The following is a 20324-nucleotide window of genomic DNA, read 5'->3' on the forward strand; positions in this document are numbered from 1 at the left end:
TGTCATCCGTGCGGTGTCGGCCTGGGTCGCTGCCATGAGCGGCCCCACTCCCTGCTCGTGGACGTGGTTCGACTCCTCTAACAGCATCTGCAGAGTCAGGAAGACAGCCCTCATCCCGTCATTGTTTCCCTGGATTTCTTGAAGCATCAGCTGTGCGGGTGGGTTGAGGAACTCCAGGAACTCAGAAAACGTCTGGGAGCCAGCTGCATGCTGGGCCTGGCCTGGCCTCCGCCATTCCGGGCCCTCGACTGCTCCCACCTCCACCTGCTGTACCAACTCAGCTGTGATGTGCAAACCAGACTGTGACCCAGGAGCCTCATCACTAAATAGGCCAGCCGGGGTGAGTGTCTCTGGGATGGTGGATGGTGTGGGAGATAGCAGTGCCGCAAGCTCGAGGTCGTCTCGTGTTGACGCCTCCTCTGTGTCATCGTCCGGGTGAGAGGCCACAGGGCGTTGGCGGGCCATTTCTCTGTCCTGCTGTGTCGCCGCCCTTTGGGCGTCCTGCTCCACAGATTCTGTTGGGGAGGATGGGACTCCCCGCTGATCGGGCACCGCATGTTGTGCGGCCCTGGGTGAGGTGGGGGCAGATGCGTGTCTCCGCCTGGAGGCAGACGGCCCTGGTCGTTCGGCATCACGTCCTAGGGAAGAGCAGCTTATTTAGATTCGCTCGGCCAGGCGCTGGACGGTCCCAGTGGGCAGGGTGTGAAGGGACAGAGGATGGGGAGGTGTCCCAGTGGGCAGGGTGTGTGAAGGGACAGAGGATGGGGGAGGGGGGGTGTTTGTCATGGAGGGTTGTCTCACTTGTTGCAGCTCCGCCAACCTCGCATTGCGCGATCTCCCGGGTGCCAGACCCCCCAACAAGGTCCAGTGCCCTCTGCTCAAACGTAGTTAGGGGGTGCAGGATGGGCGAACCCCCTCCAGTCTGGTGCCGCTCACGGGTGTTGTGAGTGGTCTTGGCCTGTTGGGGGAGGGGACATAGGTAGATCATTACAATACGGCAGGTATCAGCAGTCCGTTCAGATACTGGCAGTTTGGGGGTCAAGTTGTAATAAGACCATTGCATCTCTCCACGGGGGCCAGAGCGCTGGGTCTGTGACAACTTTGTGAACCATCCTCAACTAACTCTGCCCCAATCCCCCTCCCTCCCCCGTGGGGGGGGGGGGGGGGAGGTGGGTGATTAAGTTAAGGGGGGAGGGATGGTTGTGACCCGGGGGCACCCTCTTGGCACTTACCCTGGCAGCCCTGGTGAGGTCATGCATCTTTTTTCGGCATTGCTCTGCTGAGTGAGGGGTCTGCCCCACAGCACTAACAGTGCGCCACCTCACGCCAGGCCTGGGGCACAGCGCTGGCAGGGTGGCGATGCCCTCTACGCGGGAAGATGATGCCCCTCCTCTGCTCGATGGAATCGAGCAGCGTCTCGGCATCAGCCTCCACAAATCGAGGGGCAGCTCTCCTTAGCTCCAACATCATGGCCTACAGATTCTGTGCTCGCCCGCGCCTTTTTACGGCGTCACGTGGGCGTGTTCGTAGCGTCGCCGCGTTATGGCGTCATCGTGCACGTGATTGACGCAGCCACGTTCCTAGCCTATTTCCCGGACGTGAATACGTCGGGAAATGGGCCCTTCGCGATCGTCGTAAAAGTCGGCCGTTTTCACGGCCAACTTCGCGATTTTTCGCGGGTGCGGAGAATCGCGGCCCAAATATTTGAAATGTAACACTGGTGGTCTGTCTTCGGGTTTTTGCGATTAGAGCAGACTGTCACATTGTTAAGCAAAATGTGTAGAATTTTGCCTTGTCTGAATCCCGATTGGCACAGGTTAATTTTGCGCTGTTCTTCAAAAATTCAAATGCTGCCAAACCTGATGGATGCAAAATAACTACAAGTTGTTGCAGACTGTTCTGAAACTCATGCAAATAACCTGGAATAAGATAATGTTGTGGCAATTGGGCTCATTAGCAGTAAAACCTTCTGGGTCCATTAACACTTGCTAAATTTGAATAAGTAGAACTTAAAACAAGGGGTGGGTCTGGTTTCTGATTGTGACAGTCATTCCCTGGTGAGAAGCTGAATCATCTTTAACCAGAGACCAGGATAAAGGCAACATTTGAAGGTCTTTGGATAAAACTGTTCACCTCAAGGTTCACATCCAACTCCTGAGCAAGTGGAAGAATTGTTCATCGTTGTTCAAAAATGGTGCAGAATGATTTTCATTTATCTGGGATTTCACAGAATGACCATCAAACACACCCTCCAAATGTCACAGTGAGTATTTTATCAAAACCTGACAATAAACTTGCATAAAACTCTGGGAGGTGCTGATGATTGGGGATTTTGGTTGTTGTTAATTGCAGTCTCTCTAGGGTCCAGGGTGTTTCCCAAACACCAGGTGGTTGCTACTTAACGGAGAACAACACTGTTTCTGAGTTGGGTGAAAACTGTACTTTTTCCTTGAGTTCCAGTCTGAGAAAGTCTAATTTCTGAGTCGGCCATTTCCTCTTTCCCCCCAGGCTGTCACCAATGAAGATGTGGGTAAAAGTGACGAGAATGTGGAGCGAGGGAACTGGTCCTCGAAGACTGAATACTTGCTCTCAATGATCGGCTGTGCTGTGGGCCTTGGGAACGTCTGGAGGTTCCCTTACCTGGTTTACAAAAATGGAGGAGGTACTGTAGTAAAATCTAAAATACAGGAGAGAGAAAGGGAGAAATTATGGAAACTGTTCATTTAAAAAGAATCATAGTTTACTTTTTGCAGTTGTTAGTATTTGTCTTCATTGCAACTGTGAAACTCGAAGGAACATCAGAGCATATAATAGTAGCTTATTGTCACAAGTAGGCTTCAATGAAGTTACTGTGAAAAGCCCCTCGTCGCCACTTTCCAGCGCCTGTTCGGGGAGGCTGGAACGGGAATTGAACCCGCATTGCTGGTCTTGTTCTGCATTACAAGCCAGCTGTCTTAGCTAAACCAGCCCCTCATTTGGCAATTTAACAATAAAATCCAAATGTTGCTTTCAGTGATTCTCTGCACCCCTGCTGTTGACATTGCTGTCAAAAAACTTTTGAAGTAACTAACAAGAATTTCCATTTTACACTATTATGACTGTTGAGATATAACAAAAAGTTATCTTGTGCTAATGAGGTGTAACTGAGTTTTTATTGGTTTCACTACCGCTAAACAATCAGGAATTATATATGGGCAGCACGGTGGCACAGTGGTTAGCATTGCTGCCTACTGCGCTGAGGACCCAGGTTCGAATCCCGGCCCTGGGTCACTCTCCGTGTGGAGTTTGCACATTCTCCCCATGTTTGCGTGGGTTTCACCCCCACAACCCAAAGATGTGCAGGATAGGTGGATTGGCCACGCTAAATTGCCCCTTAATTGGAAAAAATGAATTGGGCACTCTAAATTTATTTTTTAAAAATCAGGAATTATATATGGGACCATTTTTTAAAAGTCAGATTCAAGTATTGGAACAAATACACTGACGTAATATAACTGCCAGAGATCACCTGCCCTTGATTACAAATAGGACATGCTTGGACAACCCTTCTGTGGAATTCACACCTGCAGATGTTAATGGTCACTTTCATGATCAACTGAAACATTAAATGGCTGCCACAGTTTGCACTATTTATAGCTCCATCACATTTAATCAGGATGAACGCAGAGAATCTACAATTGCTCCCAGTTGCTTCCCACTCCCCCGGGACCCCAGGTTCCCCCCAACCCCCCACCCCCAACAAAGTCTCGTCTCGGAATCAGCCCCTGGAGAAAGTTGGCACAACGAGGCATGTTTTTGTGAGGGCCACGAAGAATCCAGCACGAGTTTTCAGGATACAAAGAATTAACATATATATATACAACAGCAGTAACAACTTCTCTTGCTGCCAAACTCCTCTCTCTGGTTCCAAACTGGCCAGCTCTATTTATGCAGGGAGTCTGCTAATGATTTCTCCGCCCCCCTCATTGGGGAAGCTCATACTCCCACAGGATTGTAAAGCCAATGGTAAACAGGCAGGTTATAAGATCCCTCCCTCCCAAAGTCCAAGGAATCCACCGAAGATCCTGGCGAAGGAGGGCGTCGGATTCGTTTTGCCGCAGGCCGGAACCATTTGCACGAGGCGCTGGATTAGGCGGCGTGTAACGAGATGGAGACCGGAGCTTCCATGATGAACGACATAACGGTTGTACATCCACGGCTCGAGGATGCCCCCTCTGTGGTGTCTTGTGCCTCCATCTCGGAGTCAGAGTCTGCTGCCTCCGTCATCTCGGCGTCTTTATCTCCATGCGGTTCTGTCACGACCTGCGCAGGCTTTGAGTGAGGCACCAGAGGAAGATTGTGAGGAATACTTTCCATTGTGTCTGGTCTCTGCGGCTATTGGAATGAGCTCCTGGGGCGGGCAATCTTTGGCAGGGATAGTCTTCTGGACCGAACATGGTCTACATGTTTGCGCTGGAGACGCCCCTGGGCTTGTACCTGGTAAGAGATAGGGCCCGTTTGGCGAAAGATTACGCCAGGGACCCACTGGGCACCACCAGCAAAATTCCGAACGAACACTGGGTCAACCGACGTAAACTGCCGAATCGGCCGTTGCCGAGAAAAACCATGCTAAGGCGGGTGCGAAGTCTCCGTCCCATTAGGAGTTCTGCGGGAGCTACCCCAGTCACCGCATGGGGGGTGGTCCTATATGAAAACAAAAACCGAGCCAGTCTCGTGTCCATCGACCGACCCGGAAGACTGCTTCTTGAGGCCTCGTTTGAATGTCTGCACTGCGCAATCCGCCAACCCATTTGAAGCCGGGTAGTATGGGGCAGGGCGGATATGGCGTATGCCGTTCATCTTCATGAACCTTGCAAACTCCTCACTTGTGAACGGAGTGCCATTGTCCGTGACCAGCACGTCGGGGGAGGCCATGCGTACCGAAAGACAAACGCATCTTCTCGATTGTTGCGCAGGACGTTGTGCTTCTCATCTTATGGGTAGAATTGAGGAACCACAAAGGCAAAAAAACCATAATGGGAGTTATGTACAGACCTCCTAACAGTGGTCAGGACCAGGGGCGCAACATGTACCGGGAAATAGAAAAGGCATGTCAGAAAGGCAAGGTCACGGTGATCATGGGGGACTTCAATATGCAGGTGGATTGGGTAAATAACGTAGCCAGTGGATCCAAAGAAAAGGAATTCATGGAATGCTTACAAGATAGCTTTTTGGAACAGCTTGTCATGGAGCCCACAAGGGAGCAGGCTATTCTGGACCTAGTGCTGGTCCAGGCTATTCTGGACCAGACTTTATAAAAGATCTTAAAGTAAGGGAACACTTAGGAAGCAGCGATCATAATATGGTTGAGTTCAGTCTGCAGTTTGAAAGAGAGAAGGCAAAATCGGATGTAATGGTGTTACAGTTAAATAAAGGTAATTACGAGGGCATGAGAGAGGAACTGACGAAAATCGACTGGAAGCAGACCCTAGTGGGGAAGACAGTTGAGCAAAAATGGCAGGAGTTTGTATGCATAATTGAGGACACTGTACAGAGGTTCATCCCCAAGAAAAGAAAGATTATCCCGGGAGGGATTAGACAGCCATGGCTGACAAAGGAGGTCAGGAAATGTATCAAAGAAAAAGAGAGATCCTATAAAGTGGCCAAAAGCACTGGGAAATCAGAAGATTGGGAAGGCTACAAAAACAAACAGAGGTTAACAAAGAGACAAATAAGGAAGGAGAGGATCAAATATGAAGGCAGGCTAGCCAGTAATATAAGAAATGATAGTAAAAGTTTCTTTCAATACATAAGAAACAAACGACAGGCCAAAGTAGACATTGGGCCAATTCAAACTGATTCCGGAAGGCTAGTGATGGGAGACGAGGAAATGGCTGGAGAACTTAATAAGTACTTTGCGTCTGTCTTCACAGTGGAAGACATGAGTAATATCCCAAAAATTATAGAGGGTCAGGGGGCTGAGTTGAGTATGGTTGCCATTACAAAAGAGATGGTGCTAAAAAAGCTAAAAGGTCTTAAAATTGACAAATCTCCTGGCCCCGATGGGCTACACCCTAGAGTTCTGAGAGAGGTGGCTGAAGAAATAGCGGAAGCGTTGGTTGAGATCTTTCAAAAATCACTGGAGTCAGGGAAAGTCCCGGACGATTGGAAGATCGCTGTTGTAACCCCCTTGTTCAAGAAAGGATCAAGACAAAAGATGGAAAATTATAGGCCAATTAGCCTAACCTCGGTTGTTGGTAAAATTCTAGAATCGATCGTTAAGGATGAGATTTCTAAATTCTTGGAAGAGCAGGGTCGAATTAGAACAAGTCAACATGGATTTAGTAAGGGGAGGTCGTGCCTGAAGAACCTGTTAGAATTCTTTGAGGAGGTGACAAGTAGGTTAGACCAGGGAAACCCAGTGGATGTGGTCTATCTGGGTTTCCAAAAGGCCTTTGATAAGGTGCCACACAGGAGGCTGCTGAGTAAGGTGAGGGCCCATGGTGTTCGAGGTGAGCTATTGGCATGGGTTGAGGATTGGCTGTCTGACAGAAGGCAGAGAGTTGGGATAAAAGGTTATTTTTCGGAATGGCAGCCGGTGACCAGCGGTGTCCCACAGGGTTCAGTGTTGGGGCCGCAGCTGTTCACCATATATATTAATGATCTGGATGAAGGGACTGGGGGCATTCTAGCGAAGTTTGCCGATGATACGAAGTTAGGTGGTCAGGCAGGTAGTGCTGAGGAAGTGGGGAGGCTGCAGAAGGATCTAGACAGTTTGGGAGAGTGGTGCAGGAAATGGCTGATGCAATTCAACGTGAGAAAATGTGAGGTCTTGCACTTTGGAAAAAAGAATCCAAGCATAGACTACTTTCTAAACGGTGAGAAAATTCATAAGGCCAAAGTACAAAGGGATCTGGGAGTGCTAGTCGAGGATTCCCTAAAGGTAAACATGCAGGTTGAATCTGTGATTAAGAAAGCGAATGCAATGTTGTCATTTATCTCAAGAGGGTTGGAATATAAAAGCAGCGATGTGCTACTGAGCCTTGATAAGGCTCTGGTTAGGCCCCATTTGGAGTACTGTGTCCAGTTTTGGGCCCCACATCTCAGGAAGGACATACTGGCACTGGAGCGTGTCCAGCGGAGATTCACACGGATGATCCCTGGAATGGCGGGTCTAACATATGATGAACGGCTGAGGATCCTGGGATTGTATTCATTGGAGTTTAGAAGGTTAAGGGGAGATCTAATAGAAACTTACAAGATAATACATGGCTTAGAAAAGGTGGACGCAAAGAAACTGTTTCCGTTAGGCGAGGAGACGAGGACCCGTGGGCACAGCCTTAGAATTAGAGGGGGTAAATTCAGAACAGAAGTGCGGAGACATTTCTTCAGCCAGAGAGTGGTGGGCCTGTGGAATTCATTGCCGCGGAGTGCAGTGGAGGCCGGGACGCTAAATGGCTTCAAGGCAGAGATAGATAAATTCTTGATGTCGCGAGGAATTAAGGGCTACGGGGAGAATGCTGGTAGGTGGAGTTGAAATGCCCATCAGCCATGATTGAATGGCGGAGTGGACTCGATGGGCCAAATGGCCTTACTTCCACTCCTATGTCTTATGGTCTTATGGTCTTATGCACCTCTAGCCATTTAGACTGGCTGTCGATTAATAGCAGGAACATGAATCCTTGAAAAGGGCCGGCGAAATCCGCATGCAAGTGCGCCCAAGGCTGCCCTGGGCATTCCCAGTGATGTAGGGACGTGGCCGGCAGAAGCTTCTGATGCTCCTGGCAAATGGAGCAGTTTTGGGCCACCTTCTCAATGTCGGTGTCAAGGCCTGGCCACCAGACATAACTCCGGGCCAACATTTTCATTTTGGTCACACCTGGATGCCCATTGTGCAAGTCTCTCAGTATCAGCTCCTGTCCTTTTTCCAGAACAATCACACACGTCCCCCACAAAAGGATGCTGTCTTCCATGCTGAATTCGGACAGCTTGGAGGAAAATGCCCGCAACTCGCCTGGGAGCTGTCTATGCTGCCCACCATACAGGACTATGTGCCGAACCTTTGACAGGACTGGCTCCGTCTGGGTCCACTCATGGATCTGTGATGCCGTGCCAGGCAAGGTGTCCATAAAATTTAGGGTTGCAACCACCTCACCGTTCATGGGGGTCGACATGGGCCGGTCGATAAAGGCAATCAGCTCAGTGCGTCGGCATTCCCTATCTGGGTTCCTGGTTTGTGCTCCGGAGAATACTCGTATGCAGCGAGCAACAAAGCCCAGCGTGGATCCGTGCGGAAGCAATGGGCGGTATTGGCTTATCCTCTCGGAAAAGTCCCAGCAGAGGCTTATGATCAGTCACGATAGTGAAGTGGCGGCCATATACGTACTGGTGGAAACGTTTCACCGCAAAGACCACTGCCAGGCCCTCCTTCTCGATCTGCGTGCACTTTTTTTCCACTGCAGTCAATGTGCGGGAGGCGAAAGCTATCGGCCGCATGGTCCTGTTCTCCATCTTGTGGGACAGGACGGCCCCAATACCATACGGGGATGCATCACATGTGACAAGCAAAAGCTTTCCAGGATCATAGTGGGTTAGTAACCCAGAAGACAACAATTGTTGTTTTACTCGCCTGAAAGCGGTTTCTTGCGGCTGACCCCAAACCCAGGTGTGATTCTTCAGCAGAAGATGCAACGGGGCCAGCGTAGTTGCCAGATTGGGGAGGAACTTTCCGTAATAGTTTACGGAACGAAGGTGCAAAATGTCAGTCGGGGCGGGGGCCTGTTGAATCGCGCGCACTTTCTCTGCGACGGGGTGCAAACCTTCGTGGTCCACCCGATAACCCAGGTAGACTACTTCCTTCGCCTGAAAAACGCACTTTGTGCAACGTAAACGGCCTCCAGCCTCCGAAAAGCGTCTAAGGACAGCCTCCAAATTTTCCAAATATTCCTGCTCCGACGTCCCTGTGATCTAAACGTCATCTAAGCAGACAGCAACAAGCGGTAAACCTCTCAAAATGCCCTCCATAACGCGTTGAAAAATAGCGCAGGCAGAGGGTACTCCAAAGGGCAAACGTGTATATTCACACAGGCCCCGGTGTGTATTAATCGGTACATATGGCCAAGAGGCAGGGTCCAGCTCTAACTGTAGGTAGGCGTGACTCATATCTAATTTTGTGAACGGGAGACCACCTGCAAACTTCGCGTAGAGACCCTCTATGCGAGGCATTGGATATCGGTTGAGTCGGGAAGCTGTATTCACTGTACATTTATAGTCGCCATACAAGCGAACTGTGGCATCTGGCTTCATTACAGGTACAATTGCCCAGTCAGCGAAACGGACGGGCCTGATGATACCCAAAGTCTCCAAACGAGTGAGCTCCCCTTCTACCTTCTCGAGCAAGTCATAAGGCACCGGACGCGCCCGGAAATTGCGCGGCGTGGCTCCTGGTGCAACTTGGATATGGGCTAGAGCCCCTTTTATTTTCCCCAAACCGGGCTGGGATACATCTGGGTATCGGGCTGGAATACATCTGGGTATCGTCCTAGCAGCTCAGTCAACCCTCCAGAAACTGTTTGGAGGATGTGCTGCCACTGCAGCCGCAAATGGCGCAACCAGTCCCGACCCAACAGGCTGGGCCCGTGGCTGCGCACCACGATAAGTGGGAAACGCCCCTCCTGGCATCCATAAACAACGGGGGTTATCGTAGTTCCTGCAATGTTCAATGGTTCCCCCGTGTAGGTGGCCAACCTGGCCTGTGTGTCGGTTAATGTAAGGGTCTATATACCCTGCTTGATGCGGTCGAATGTCATCTGGGTGATCACGGAGACCGCTGCGCCAGTGTCCAACTCCATCTCAAGCGGGTGACCATTGACCCGTACTGTCACTTTAATGGGGGCCACACGTGGAGCTGCCACACAATGCAGCTGCAGGCAGTCGTCCTCCGTCTCCACGTCCTCGGGAGTAGTCGCCGCAGGTTCATCCAAATGAAAGGTACGACCCCTCGGCTGGCCCCAGTTTCGGTCGGAACGACGGTGCCTCTGGCGCCCCCAGGACCGGCGTCCGCGACGGGGTTGGCGCCTACAAGTCTGACATGGGCATGGGTCCTCATCCATTGGTTCTGGAGAAGGCTCCCTTTGGGGAGGAATGTCTGACGGCCACTGGCGTCGATCTGGACGTCGCCTCGCCCAAGGTACCGCAGGGGGACGCTTTCGGACAGAAGGGGTTGCGCCCCAAGGCATGCACCTCCATTCCCTGTAGCTCCTGCACTCCTGGTTCTGCGCTCTCTCGGGACACTACTATTTGAATGGCCTGTTGAAAAGTCAATGTTGGCTCGGCTAACAACTTTCTCTGGGTGGCCGCATTGTTAATACCGCAGACCAAACGGTCACGTAACATTTCTGACAAGGTCTCACCATAGTCACAGTACTCCACAATCCTGCGTAGCCTGGATAGAGAGTCGGCAAGGGATTCTCCTGGGGTCCTTCCAGCGGTATTGAACCGGTAACAATGGACTATCATGGATGGGGTTGGGTTAAAATGTTGCCCCACTAAGTTCACAAGTTCATCAAACGTTTTGGTGTCTGGCGCAGCTGGGTACGTAAGGCTCCTAATCACCCCAAACGTACGCGGGCCACAGGCGGTGAGCAATATGACCACCTAGCGCTCGTTTTCAGTGATGTTGTTTGCCCAGAAATAGTAATGCATCCTTTGTGCGTACTGGTTCCAGCTTTCCAGCGCAGCGTCGAAAACATCCAAACATCCATACAGAGGCATGGTGTAATAGAAAACAACTTCCAACCTGTGTCCAACAAAAATCCAGGGAGGTGGCTTCAGCAGTGTAGACAGCTATTCACTTTAACCCTCGTCGCCAGTTTTATGAGGGCCACGAAGAATCCAGCACGAGTTTTCAGGATACAAAGAAATAACATTTATTTACAAATTAACATATATATACAACAGCAGTAACAACTTCTCTTGCTGCCAAACTCCTCTCGAGATATCGGAATTGCATTTTGAGGAGTTCGATGCACCACTCGTTTGTTTGGGTCTCTGCATTTGTCGCCGCCGTCCGTATCGGCATCATTAGCCATGCCTTCAGCGGGTACCCCTTGTCCGATGCAGCAGCCGTGTACACTCCCTGGGAAGCGTGTACACGTGTGTTCGCACATGAGTTTGACTTCAGAGACTGGAACCCCTTCCTGTTGATGTAGGGCACTCCCTGACGGCTTGATGCCCACAAGGCTGGGGAGGCAGTTGGATGACGGGAGGCCGTTAGAAAGGGTGTTGTTCCCATTAATTGTCTGGCTTTAAGTGGTGATTATTGTATTCCGCCACACCATGGCAGGATCCTGATTTCACCAAACTGGAGCAGGCTGGTTAGATCCCACACCAAACTGCGCCCAGTTCAGTTCTTGATTGTGGCCTCTCCTGGAATCTAACAGGCGTGTCACGCTCTCGCTCAACTGCAACACGGTCTTTAGATCATGGCTTGAGGGTTCGATTTTCCGCTTCCCCCTTCCCGCGGTATGTTTTGCGGCTGCAGAGGCAGTCTGTTATTGACCGGTGGCGGGCTGTCAATAATAATAATCTTTATTGTCACAAGTAGGATTACATGAACACTGCAATGAAGTTACTGTGAAAATCCCCAAGTCACCACACTCCGCCGTCTGTTAGGTAGCATGGAGGGAGAATTCAGAATGTCCAAATTACCGAACAACAAGTCTTTCGGGACTTGTGGAAGAAAACTCATGCAGGCACGGAGAGAAAGTGCAGAGTCCGCACAGACAGTGAGCCAAGCTGGGAATCAAACCTGGGATCCTGGTGCTGTGAAGCAACAGTGCTAACCACTGTGCCACCATGCCGCTCAGGGTTTCTTGGTGATCGCCCCCTTCGCCACTGGGGAGCCCTCTGGGTGGGGGATGGGGGTCGCCATCAGCTGAACCGGAAATTCCCATCCTGAATGTTCATTTTGCTGTTTTGTTTTGCATTCAGATACTGACTAAATTTACAGTCTGCGGTCATATTGATTCGTCAATGAAAACAGTTGACTCCACTGTTAATATTGAAATGGCCTGTTTAACACATATTTCAAACTTCAACAATAAAGCTGGTTGCTCTAACCTCCTGATAATCTATTTCATTTTCATTTACTATATTTTCCAGGTGCCTTTCTTATTCCCTACACTCTCATGCTGGCACTCGCTGGTATGCCAATGCTTTTTCTGGAAGCTTCCTTTGGGCAGTTTGCCAGCCTGGGGCCTCTTGCCATGTGGAAAGCTGTGCCAATGTTACAAGGTTAGTGTTCATTGAACGACACAAATGCTGGCAACAATTTAAATGAGCAATAATGTTTAATTCTTACTGGTGTACTGATATAATTGTACTATTCAAATAAAGTCCAAACCGGCCTTGCTGCTGTTCGCAATCTGATCTGTTGTGCACTTCAAAGTCTGCAATTAAGGAATTAACGTGAAACATGAGGAAAAATTAATACAAAATAAGAGATATCAGGGCGGAAAACAGAAGTCGGTTTCCTTCTTTGCATTAAATAAAAGCTGAGGTTTAACAGTATGACTGGACTCGAACAGTGGTGAGGGTTTGAGAACTGACCCTGTGACCTTAGAAAGAGTCATCCGAAGATATCATGAGAAATTACCACTCCTGCAAAATAGTGAATCATAAAATCATAGAATTTCTACAGTGCAGAAGGAGGCCATTTGACCCCATCGAGCCTGCAACGACCCTCTGAAAGAATACCCTACCTAACCCACTTCTCCGCCCAATCCCCCTAACCCCACCTAACCTACAGATCTTGAGACACTGAGGGACAATTTAGCATGGTCAATCAACCTAATCTGCACATCTTTGGACTGTGGGAGGAAATCGGATCACCCGGAGGAAATCCACATAGACATGGGGAGAAGATGCAAACTCCACACAGTTTCTCCAAGGCCGGAATTGAACTTGGGTCTCCTGGTGCTGTGAGACAGCAGTGCTAACCACTGTCTGTATTTCGAACATTGGTCGGGATTGTGCCCAACTAGGATGTCCCTAGACTAATGGATGTTCATTATTTCACTGTTTTATGTTCTTGAAGAATTTCCACCCAGGCAGGAGACCAGAGGATCAGCAGCGCCAGTTAAACCTTCAAGAAAACTCAAGGGTTTGGGCTGGGTAAGTAGTTGGGGGGGGGGGGGGGGGGAGTTAGGGGATGGGGGTGTTAGAAGTTATAAAGAGAGGTTGGGTAGGCTTTGTTATTTTCACTGGCTCAGAGAAGACTGAGGGGTGAGCTGATTGAGGTGTACAAGATTGTGAAGAGCATGGACAGGGTGGATAGAGAGCAGTTTCTCCCCTTAGCTGACGGGTCAGTTACGAGGGGACACAAGTTCAAAGTGAGGGGTGGAAGGTTTAGTGGAGATTTGAGGAAAAATGTTTTTTACCCAGAGAGTGGTGACGGTCGGAAATGCACTGCCTGGGAGGGTGGTTGAGACAGGATGCCTCGCAGCCATTAAAAGGTACCTGGATGAGTACTTGGCATGTCATAACATTCAAGTGTATGGGCCAAGTGCTGGCAAGTAGGAATAGGTGGGCAGGTCAGGGCCTTTCATGCATCGGTACAGACCCGATGGACCACAGGACCCCTTCAGCACTGCAGTATTCTGTGAATCTGTGAATCCCTACAAAAGATCAGACTGTGATACCTTATGGGCAGTGACAAAAGTCTTCATTAAGCTGATAAAACCAAGCGCACATCAGAACAATGATAATAATAATCTTTATTGTCACAAGTAGGCTTACACTGCAATGAAGTTACTGTGAAAAGCCCCAAGTTGCCACGTTTCGGCGCCTGTTAGGATACTTGGAGGGAGAGTTCAGAATGTCCAATTTAACTAACAGCATGTCGTTTGGGACTTGTGGGAGGAAACTGGAGCACCTGGAGGAAACCGACGCAGACACGAGGAGAACGTGCACAGACAGTGACCCAAGCCGGGAATCGAACCTGGGACCCTGGAGCTGTGAAGCCACAATACTAACCACTATGCAATGATGTCACATGAGTAATAGTTATAAGAACTGATCAACATTCCCATGTTCCATTCTTGACCAGATTCTACCCTTTTCCACAATCTCTGGCCTCTCACCATCACCTGTGGTTATATTCAAGGTCAAGGCAGATGAATTAGTTCTTGTCAGCTTGATAAGATTAGACTGGCGACATACAAAGTGATTAAGCTCAAAATGCCTTATTTCCACAGGCTCTGCATATAATGTCTTCACATATATTAGTAACTTGGGCATGGGTTGTATATTTACATATATTTATGTGCGGGCATTGATATATTATGTTTGAATTATACATCTAATGATTTGGATCAAACTGGTTGAAAATACATTGCAGCTGAATTCAAGAGGACAAATTTACTTCCATTTGTTTTCACCTACTTCCTGTTCCTCATTCTATTTGCAGGTGTGGGGGTCACTACGGTCTTTATGGTGATAATTGTCAATATTTCGTACACCAGCATCCTCACCTACAGCCTGTTCTACTTGTTCGCCTCCTTCCAATCCCCCCTGCCGTGGGCAGACTGCTTCAGTTGGTGGGGCGCAGATGAAAAATGTAGCAGGACTCCCAAAGGTACTGTCTGAAGGTCTGGGTAAAGTACAGTGACCGACTGTTCATTCCTCAATCTGTCAGCCTGAAATGTGAGGGGAAAATGGACAATAGTTTCAGTGACCATCTTCATTGTGATCACACGGCCGGGATAGAAATCAGCAGCAGCAAACATGTCACTGGGACTGCAGAATAATCAGTAATCAATGCTTATGAACAAGGGAAATTCTTTAAGGAAACAAATTAAACTTCTATTAATGAGTTGATCATTGGAAAAAAATGACAGGAGCTGGGCTCCTCATTCCTGGACTTGTCTCTCTGCTGGCAATATATTCTCAAATTTTCCTGCTTTTGCTCTCTCAATCTTTCTTCATTCCTTTCATTCAAGTGGGTCTTGGAATCAATGATCATGAAGCTGGCACAGTGTCCCACGTGTAAGTACTTATGCTTGGGCTTATGAGGGCCACGGAGAACCCAGCACGAGTTTGTAGAGTTAAACAGAAAGTAAATGTATTTACAATAATATGTACACAGCAGCAGTAGTTCACTCCTGGTTCCTTCTCTACCCGGTACCACACTAAGAAGTCTTACACCACCAGGTTAAAGTCCAACAGGTTTGTTTCAAATCTCTAGCTTTTGGAGAACTGCTCCTTCCTCAAGTGAATGAAGAGTAGGTTCCAGAAAAATACGTCGAGACAAAGTCAAAGATGCATTACGATACTGCAATAAGATAGCAGAAAGTATTGTATTGCATCTTTGACTTTGTCTCTATATATGTCTCTGTAACCCACCTCTTCATTCACCTGAGGAAGGAGCAGTGCTGCGAAAGCTAATGATTCGAAACAAACCTGTTGGACTTTAGAACATACAGTGCAGCAGGAGGGCAATTTATCATGGCCAATCCACTTAACCTGCGTCTTTCGGCTGTGGGAAGAAACCGGAGGAAACACACACAGACACGGGGAGAACGTGCAGGCTCAGCAGGGAATCGAACCTGGGATCCTGGTGCTGTGAAGCCACACTGCTAACCACTATGCTACCGTGCTGCCCTTAACCTGGTGTTGTAAGACTTTGTACGGCACCACAGCAGCTGCATTGCTAACGATTACCCCACCCCCCTCATTGGGGGAGCTCATAGTCCCCAAGGATCATGGAGTAACCAACCCCCTTGTGAACCTGCTCCTGGCGAAGCTTGCCATAAATAGGTTCAGGCAGCCGGCGACCGAGGGGGTCATCCGACTGGACTGTCTGCCCTTCTTCCGCAGCTTAATTCGCGGCCGATGTCCCTGGGGAGGGAGCATGTGGATGGCCAAAGCCAATAGGATCCGGGCAGGTTATAATACTAATCATGCTGTCAGACAGGTTGTCGGCCTGAAGTGTGCAGCAAGGACTGGGAGGTCAAGAGGGATGGTTCAAGTGTCATGGGGCTGGAGACTGGGTTGGGGCTCCCGGAGAAAGGCCAGAGGTTGGGGACTGGCGTCAAAGGTCAGAAGTCTCAAGAATGGGAGCAATGGTCATTTGTAGGTGACAAAGCCCTCTTTTATACACGAGGTTTGGAGGTGGATTTGCCTGAGGCACTGGCAAACTTGCTGAATGTGCAGCAGGTGTTAGGATCCTTGTTTGCATTTACAAACGGCCTAAGGCCTGATCAAGGTTTTGATAAAAGACATCTGCTTTGCATGGGGAGTGGCATATCCAGTTGCAAGTGTGCACGTGCACCCTATACTGTCATTTTGGAGGTCACCCAGACAACACATTTTTCAGAACATTTTCCCGGCAGCGGGCGCACTTTGAAAACGCCCAGGAAAGTGCGACTTTCGGAAAGGGGTCCGAATACAAATAGCAGGCTTTCTCAATTAGCTCTTGGAAAACCGTAAGGGCATTTAACGTCAGTTTTAGTGGGCTTTGCAAACTCCATTGCTGTCAGGAAGTGTGGGTCGGAGGTGCACCCGCCCGTTCGTCATTCCCACCCCGGGCGATCCTGCAGGACAGCGAGACTTGGTCCCTGGTGGCAAGAGGGGCAGGTTGAGGCCCTAAAGTACAACTTGCGATAACCAATTGTCCCCAGTCAATAGGATCCAGGTAGGTTATGTCACTTCGCAGGCTGTCAGACATGTTGTCCGCCTGAAGTACACAGCAAGGACTGAGAGTCAAGAGGGGCGGTCCAAGGATCATGAGGCTGGAGGCTGGGTCGGGGCCCCAGGAAGAAGACCAGAGGTTGGGGACTGGTGTCAAAGGTCGGACGTCTCAAGAATGGGAGCAATGGTCATTTGTAGGTAACAAAGCCCTTTTTTATAAAAGAGGTTCAGAGTTGGTTTTGCCTGAGGCATTGGCAAGCTTGCCGAATGTGCAGCAGGTGTTAGGATCCTTGTTTGTATTTACAAACGGCCTAAGGCCTGTTTCAAGCTGTTGATAAAAGACATCTGCTTTGCATGGGGCATTGTATGCCCAGTTGCAAGTGTGCACATGCAACCTATACTATAATTTTGGAGGTCACCACGGTGGCAACTGAAAGTGGTTACCTGATTAAGTGTTTAAGAGCTGAAACAGGAACTGATTTTGTTCTAATTTGGATATGAGCCATCGCTCCTGCCACATAAATACAGAAACATAGAAAATAGGAGCAGGAGGAAGCCATTCAGCACTTCGAGTCTGCTCCACCATTCATCATAATCATGGCTAATCATCCAACTGGCGAGCCTGATCCCGCCTTTCCTCCATATGCTGTGATCCCCTTTGCCCCCAAGTGCTATATCAACCTGCTTCTTGAAAACATATCGGGCGCGATTCTCCAGAAAGATTCCGAAGTGTGGTGGTGAGCGAAAATTGACACTATTCAAAGTTAACTTGTCCACTTAACAAAGTCCCACAGGCTTCTCGGGGCAAATAAAGGCTCAACAGCCAATTCGATGGGACCGCTCTCGTCAGCCCCCCACCCCCCCCCCCCCCCCCCCCCCCCTCCCCCCCGGCTTGCTAACAAGGTCAACGAGCACTTCAACAGCACTTGCTCAGCCAACTCCAGTCAGCTTGCAACAATGCTGCATGAGATGAGGTAGAGGCAGCTCTAAGCTCTGGGAGCACGACCAGGGGGACTGGCCTCCACTACCTTAAAAATGTCAACAACCTACATCAGGCAGCATGGGTGAGTAAACACCAATGCCCCTCCCCCACAGTGCCACCCTCCCATGGCAGCCCACCCCCTGCGGAGGTTCACCCACCCCCAGCCAGGTGTACCCTCCCCCCCCCCCCCCCCCCCCCCGCCTAGCCGAGCACCCCACCTCCCCAACCCCCCTCGTCACAGAGCACAGGTGGCAACCACAGCACCCATGGGCTCTTTGCTTGTGAGCAAAACTAGCTACTCACCTCCTCAGTTTCCCACCAAAGCCCTTCCACCAGGTTCACGTTTTTAAAAAGGAGTACTATTTAGCACCAGTGTGACCAATTCTGGGGAGGCCAATGAATCACAGGAGGCCATTGGATGAGGTGTCGCTCCCATTGATTGTTGGGCTTGAGTGTAATAATTGGTTCCTTGCCATGCTATGGCTGCCTCCCCCCACCACCAGCATCGGGAACATTCTTTGTGCATTTACCCTGTCTCATCCCGATAGAATTTTATTGGTTTGTATGAGATTTCCCCCTCAACTCCAGGGAAAACAATCCTAATCGACTCAATCTCCCATTATACATCATCCCAGGAATCAGACTATTTAACCTTCTCTGTACTCCCTCTACTGCAAAGGAGACCAAATCAGCACACAATAGTCCAGGTGTGGTCTCACCAAAGCCTTGTATAATTGCAGTAAAGACATCCCTGCTCCTGTACTCGAATCCTCTCAATATGAAGGTCAGCATACCATTTGCAGGACAGCACGGTGGAGCAGTGGTTTTACATAGGATTTACAGTGCAGAAGGAGGCCATTCGGCCCATCGAGTCTGTACTGGCTCTTGGAAAGAGCATACTACCCAAGGTCAACATCTCCACCCTATCCCCATAACCCAGTAACCCCACCCAACACTAAGGGCAATTTTGGACACTAAGGGCAATTTAGCCTGGCCAATCCACCTAACCTGCACATCTTTGGACTGTGGGAGGAAACCGGAGTACCTGGAGGAGACCCACGCACACACGGGGAGGATGTGCAGACTCCGCACAGACAGTGACCTAAGCCGGAATCGAACCTGGGACCCTGGAGCTGTGAAGTGATTGTACTATCAACAACGCTACTGTGCTGCCCTAAAGTCAATGTCAGGAGTGGGATGTCAGGGTTAACATTGCTGCCTCACGATGCTGAGGACCCAGGTTCAATTCCGGCTCTGTCCGTGTGGAGTTTGCTCACTCTCCCCATGTTTGCTTGGATTTTGCCGCCACAACCCAAAAGATATGCAGGGTAGGTGGATTGGACATGCTAAATTGCCCATTGATTGGAAAAACTGAATTGGGTACTCTAAGTTTAAAAAAAAACATACCATTTGCCTTCTGCACCTTTATAAACCTTTAGCGACTGGTGTATGAGGACATCCATGTTTCGTTGCACATTCCTCTTTCCTAATTTATGGCCATTCAGATAATAACCTGCCTTCCCATTTTAGATTTAGATATATTGTCATGTGTACCAAAGTATAGAGAAAGAGTTCTGTGCAGAGTCCAGGCAGATCGTTCCATGCATGAAAATAAATGTAGGACATACGATAAATGCACAATGTAAATACATAGCCATAGACTTTGGGTGAAGCATACGGGGTGTAGTGCTACTGCAGTAGGAAAGATGCATAGAGAAATCAGTTCAGTCCATAAGAGGGTCATTCAGGAGTCTGGTAACAATGTGGAAGAAGCTGCTTTTGAATCTGTTAGTGCTTGTTCTCAGACTTTTGTACCTTCTCCCTGATGGAAGAAGTTGGAAGCGTAAATGACCCTGCAGTGGATAACCTTACATTTATCCACATTATGTTGCAGCTGCCATTCATTTGCCCACTTACTCAGCCTATCCAAATCACACTTCACATTGAAGTATCTCTGCATCCTCCTCTCAGCTCACCCTCCCACCCAACATTGTGTCATCTCTAAATTTGGAGATATCACATTTAGTCCCCTCATCTACATCATGAATATGCATTGTGAATAGCTGAGGTGCCAACGCCAATTCCTGTGGTATCCCACTAGTCACTGCTTGCCAATCAGAAAAAGATCCCTTTTTACCTACTATTTTTTTTCATGTCTAACAACCAGATTTCTATCCATCTCAATACACTACCCCTAATAATATTTGCTTTGGCATAGGGTGCTAAATGAACTGAATGCAAGTCAAGGGTTTGGTTTAGAAGAGCTGCTTTTTATTCTTTCGCTTTTCTCGAGTTGATGGTGAATTATTTTCTTCTGTATCCATGCAAGTGGACTGCTGATGCATTGCTTGCAGTCAAGTGATTTGCTTTGTTGTTTTCAACATGGTAGTCCACTTAACATATACTACAAAGAGTTGGGTTCAAACTGAGTCAGATATCTGAAAGTTTATTAATCTTACGACATGTCATCTCAGACTTGCATATACAGTCTGGGTTATGTTTCCTGTTTAATAATAATACTCTTTATTAGTGTCACAAGAAGGTATAAATTAACATTGCAATTAAGTTACTGTGAAAATCCCCATGTCACCACACTACGCCGCCTGTTCAGGTACACTGATGGAGAATTCAGAATGTCCAATTCGCCTAACAAGCATGTCGTTCGGGTCTTATG

General features: G+C 48.9%; 1 protein-coding gene across 1 annotated transcript in view; it reads left to right on the forward strand.

Annotated features, from left to right (window-relative positions):
- The first annotated feature begins 2134 nt into the window (after positions 1–2134).
- The window catches only part of LOC119951482 (sodium- and chloride-dependent neutral and basic amino acid transporter B(0+)-like), a 91789-nt gene continuing 73599 nt past the window's right edge, over positions 2135–20324 (forward strand). Inside the window, exons 1-4 of the mRNA XM_038774692.1 lie at positions 2135–2263; positions 2509–2662; positions 12142–12273; positions 13076–13152. Of these exons, the coding sequence (XP_038630620.1) occupies positions 2192–2263; positions 2509–2662; positions 12142–12273; positions 13076–13152 (435 nt within the window). The 5' untranslated portion in view covers positions 2135–2191. The remainder of the gene's footprint in view (positions 2264–2508; positions 2663–12141; positions 12274–13075; positions 13153–20324) is intronic.

This window comes from Scyliorhinus canicula, chromosome 17, assembly GCF_902713615.1.
Source record: "Scyliorhinus canicula chromosome 17, sScyCan1.1, whole genome shotgun sequence".
Classification (NCBI taxonomy): Eukaryota; Metazoa; Chordata; class Chondrichthyes; order Carcharhiniformes; family Scyliorhinidae; genus Scyliorhinus; species Scyliorhinus canicula.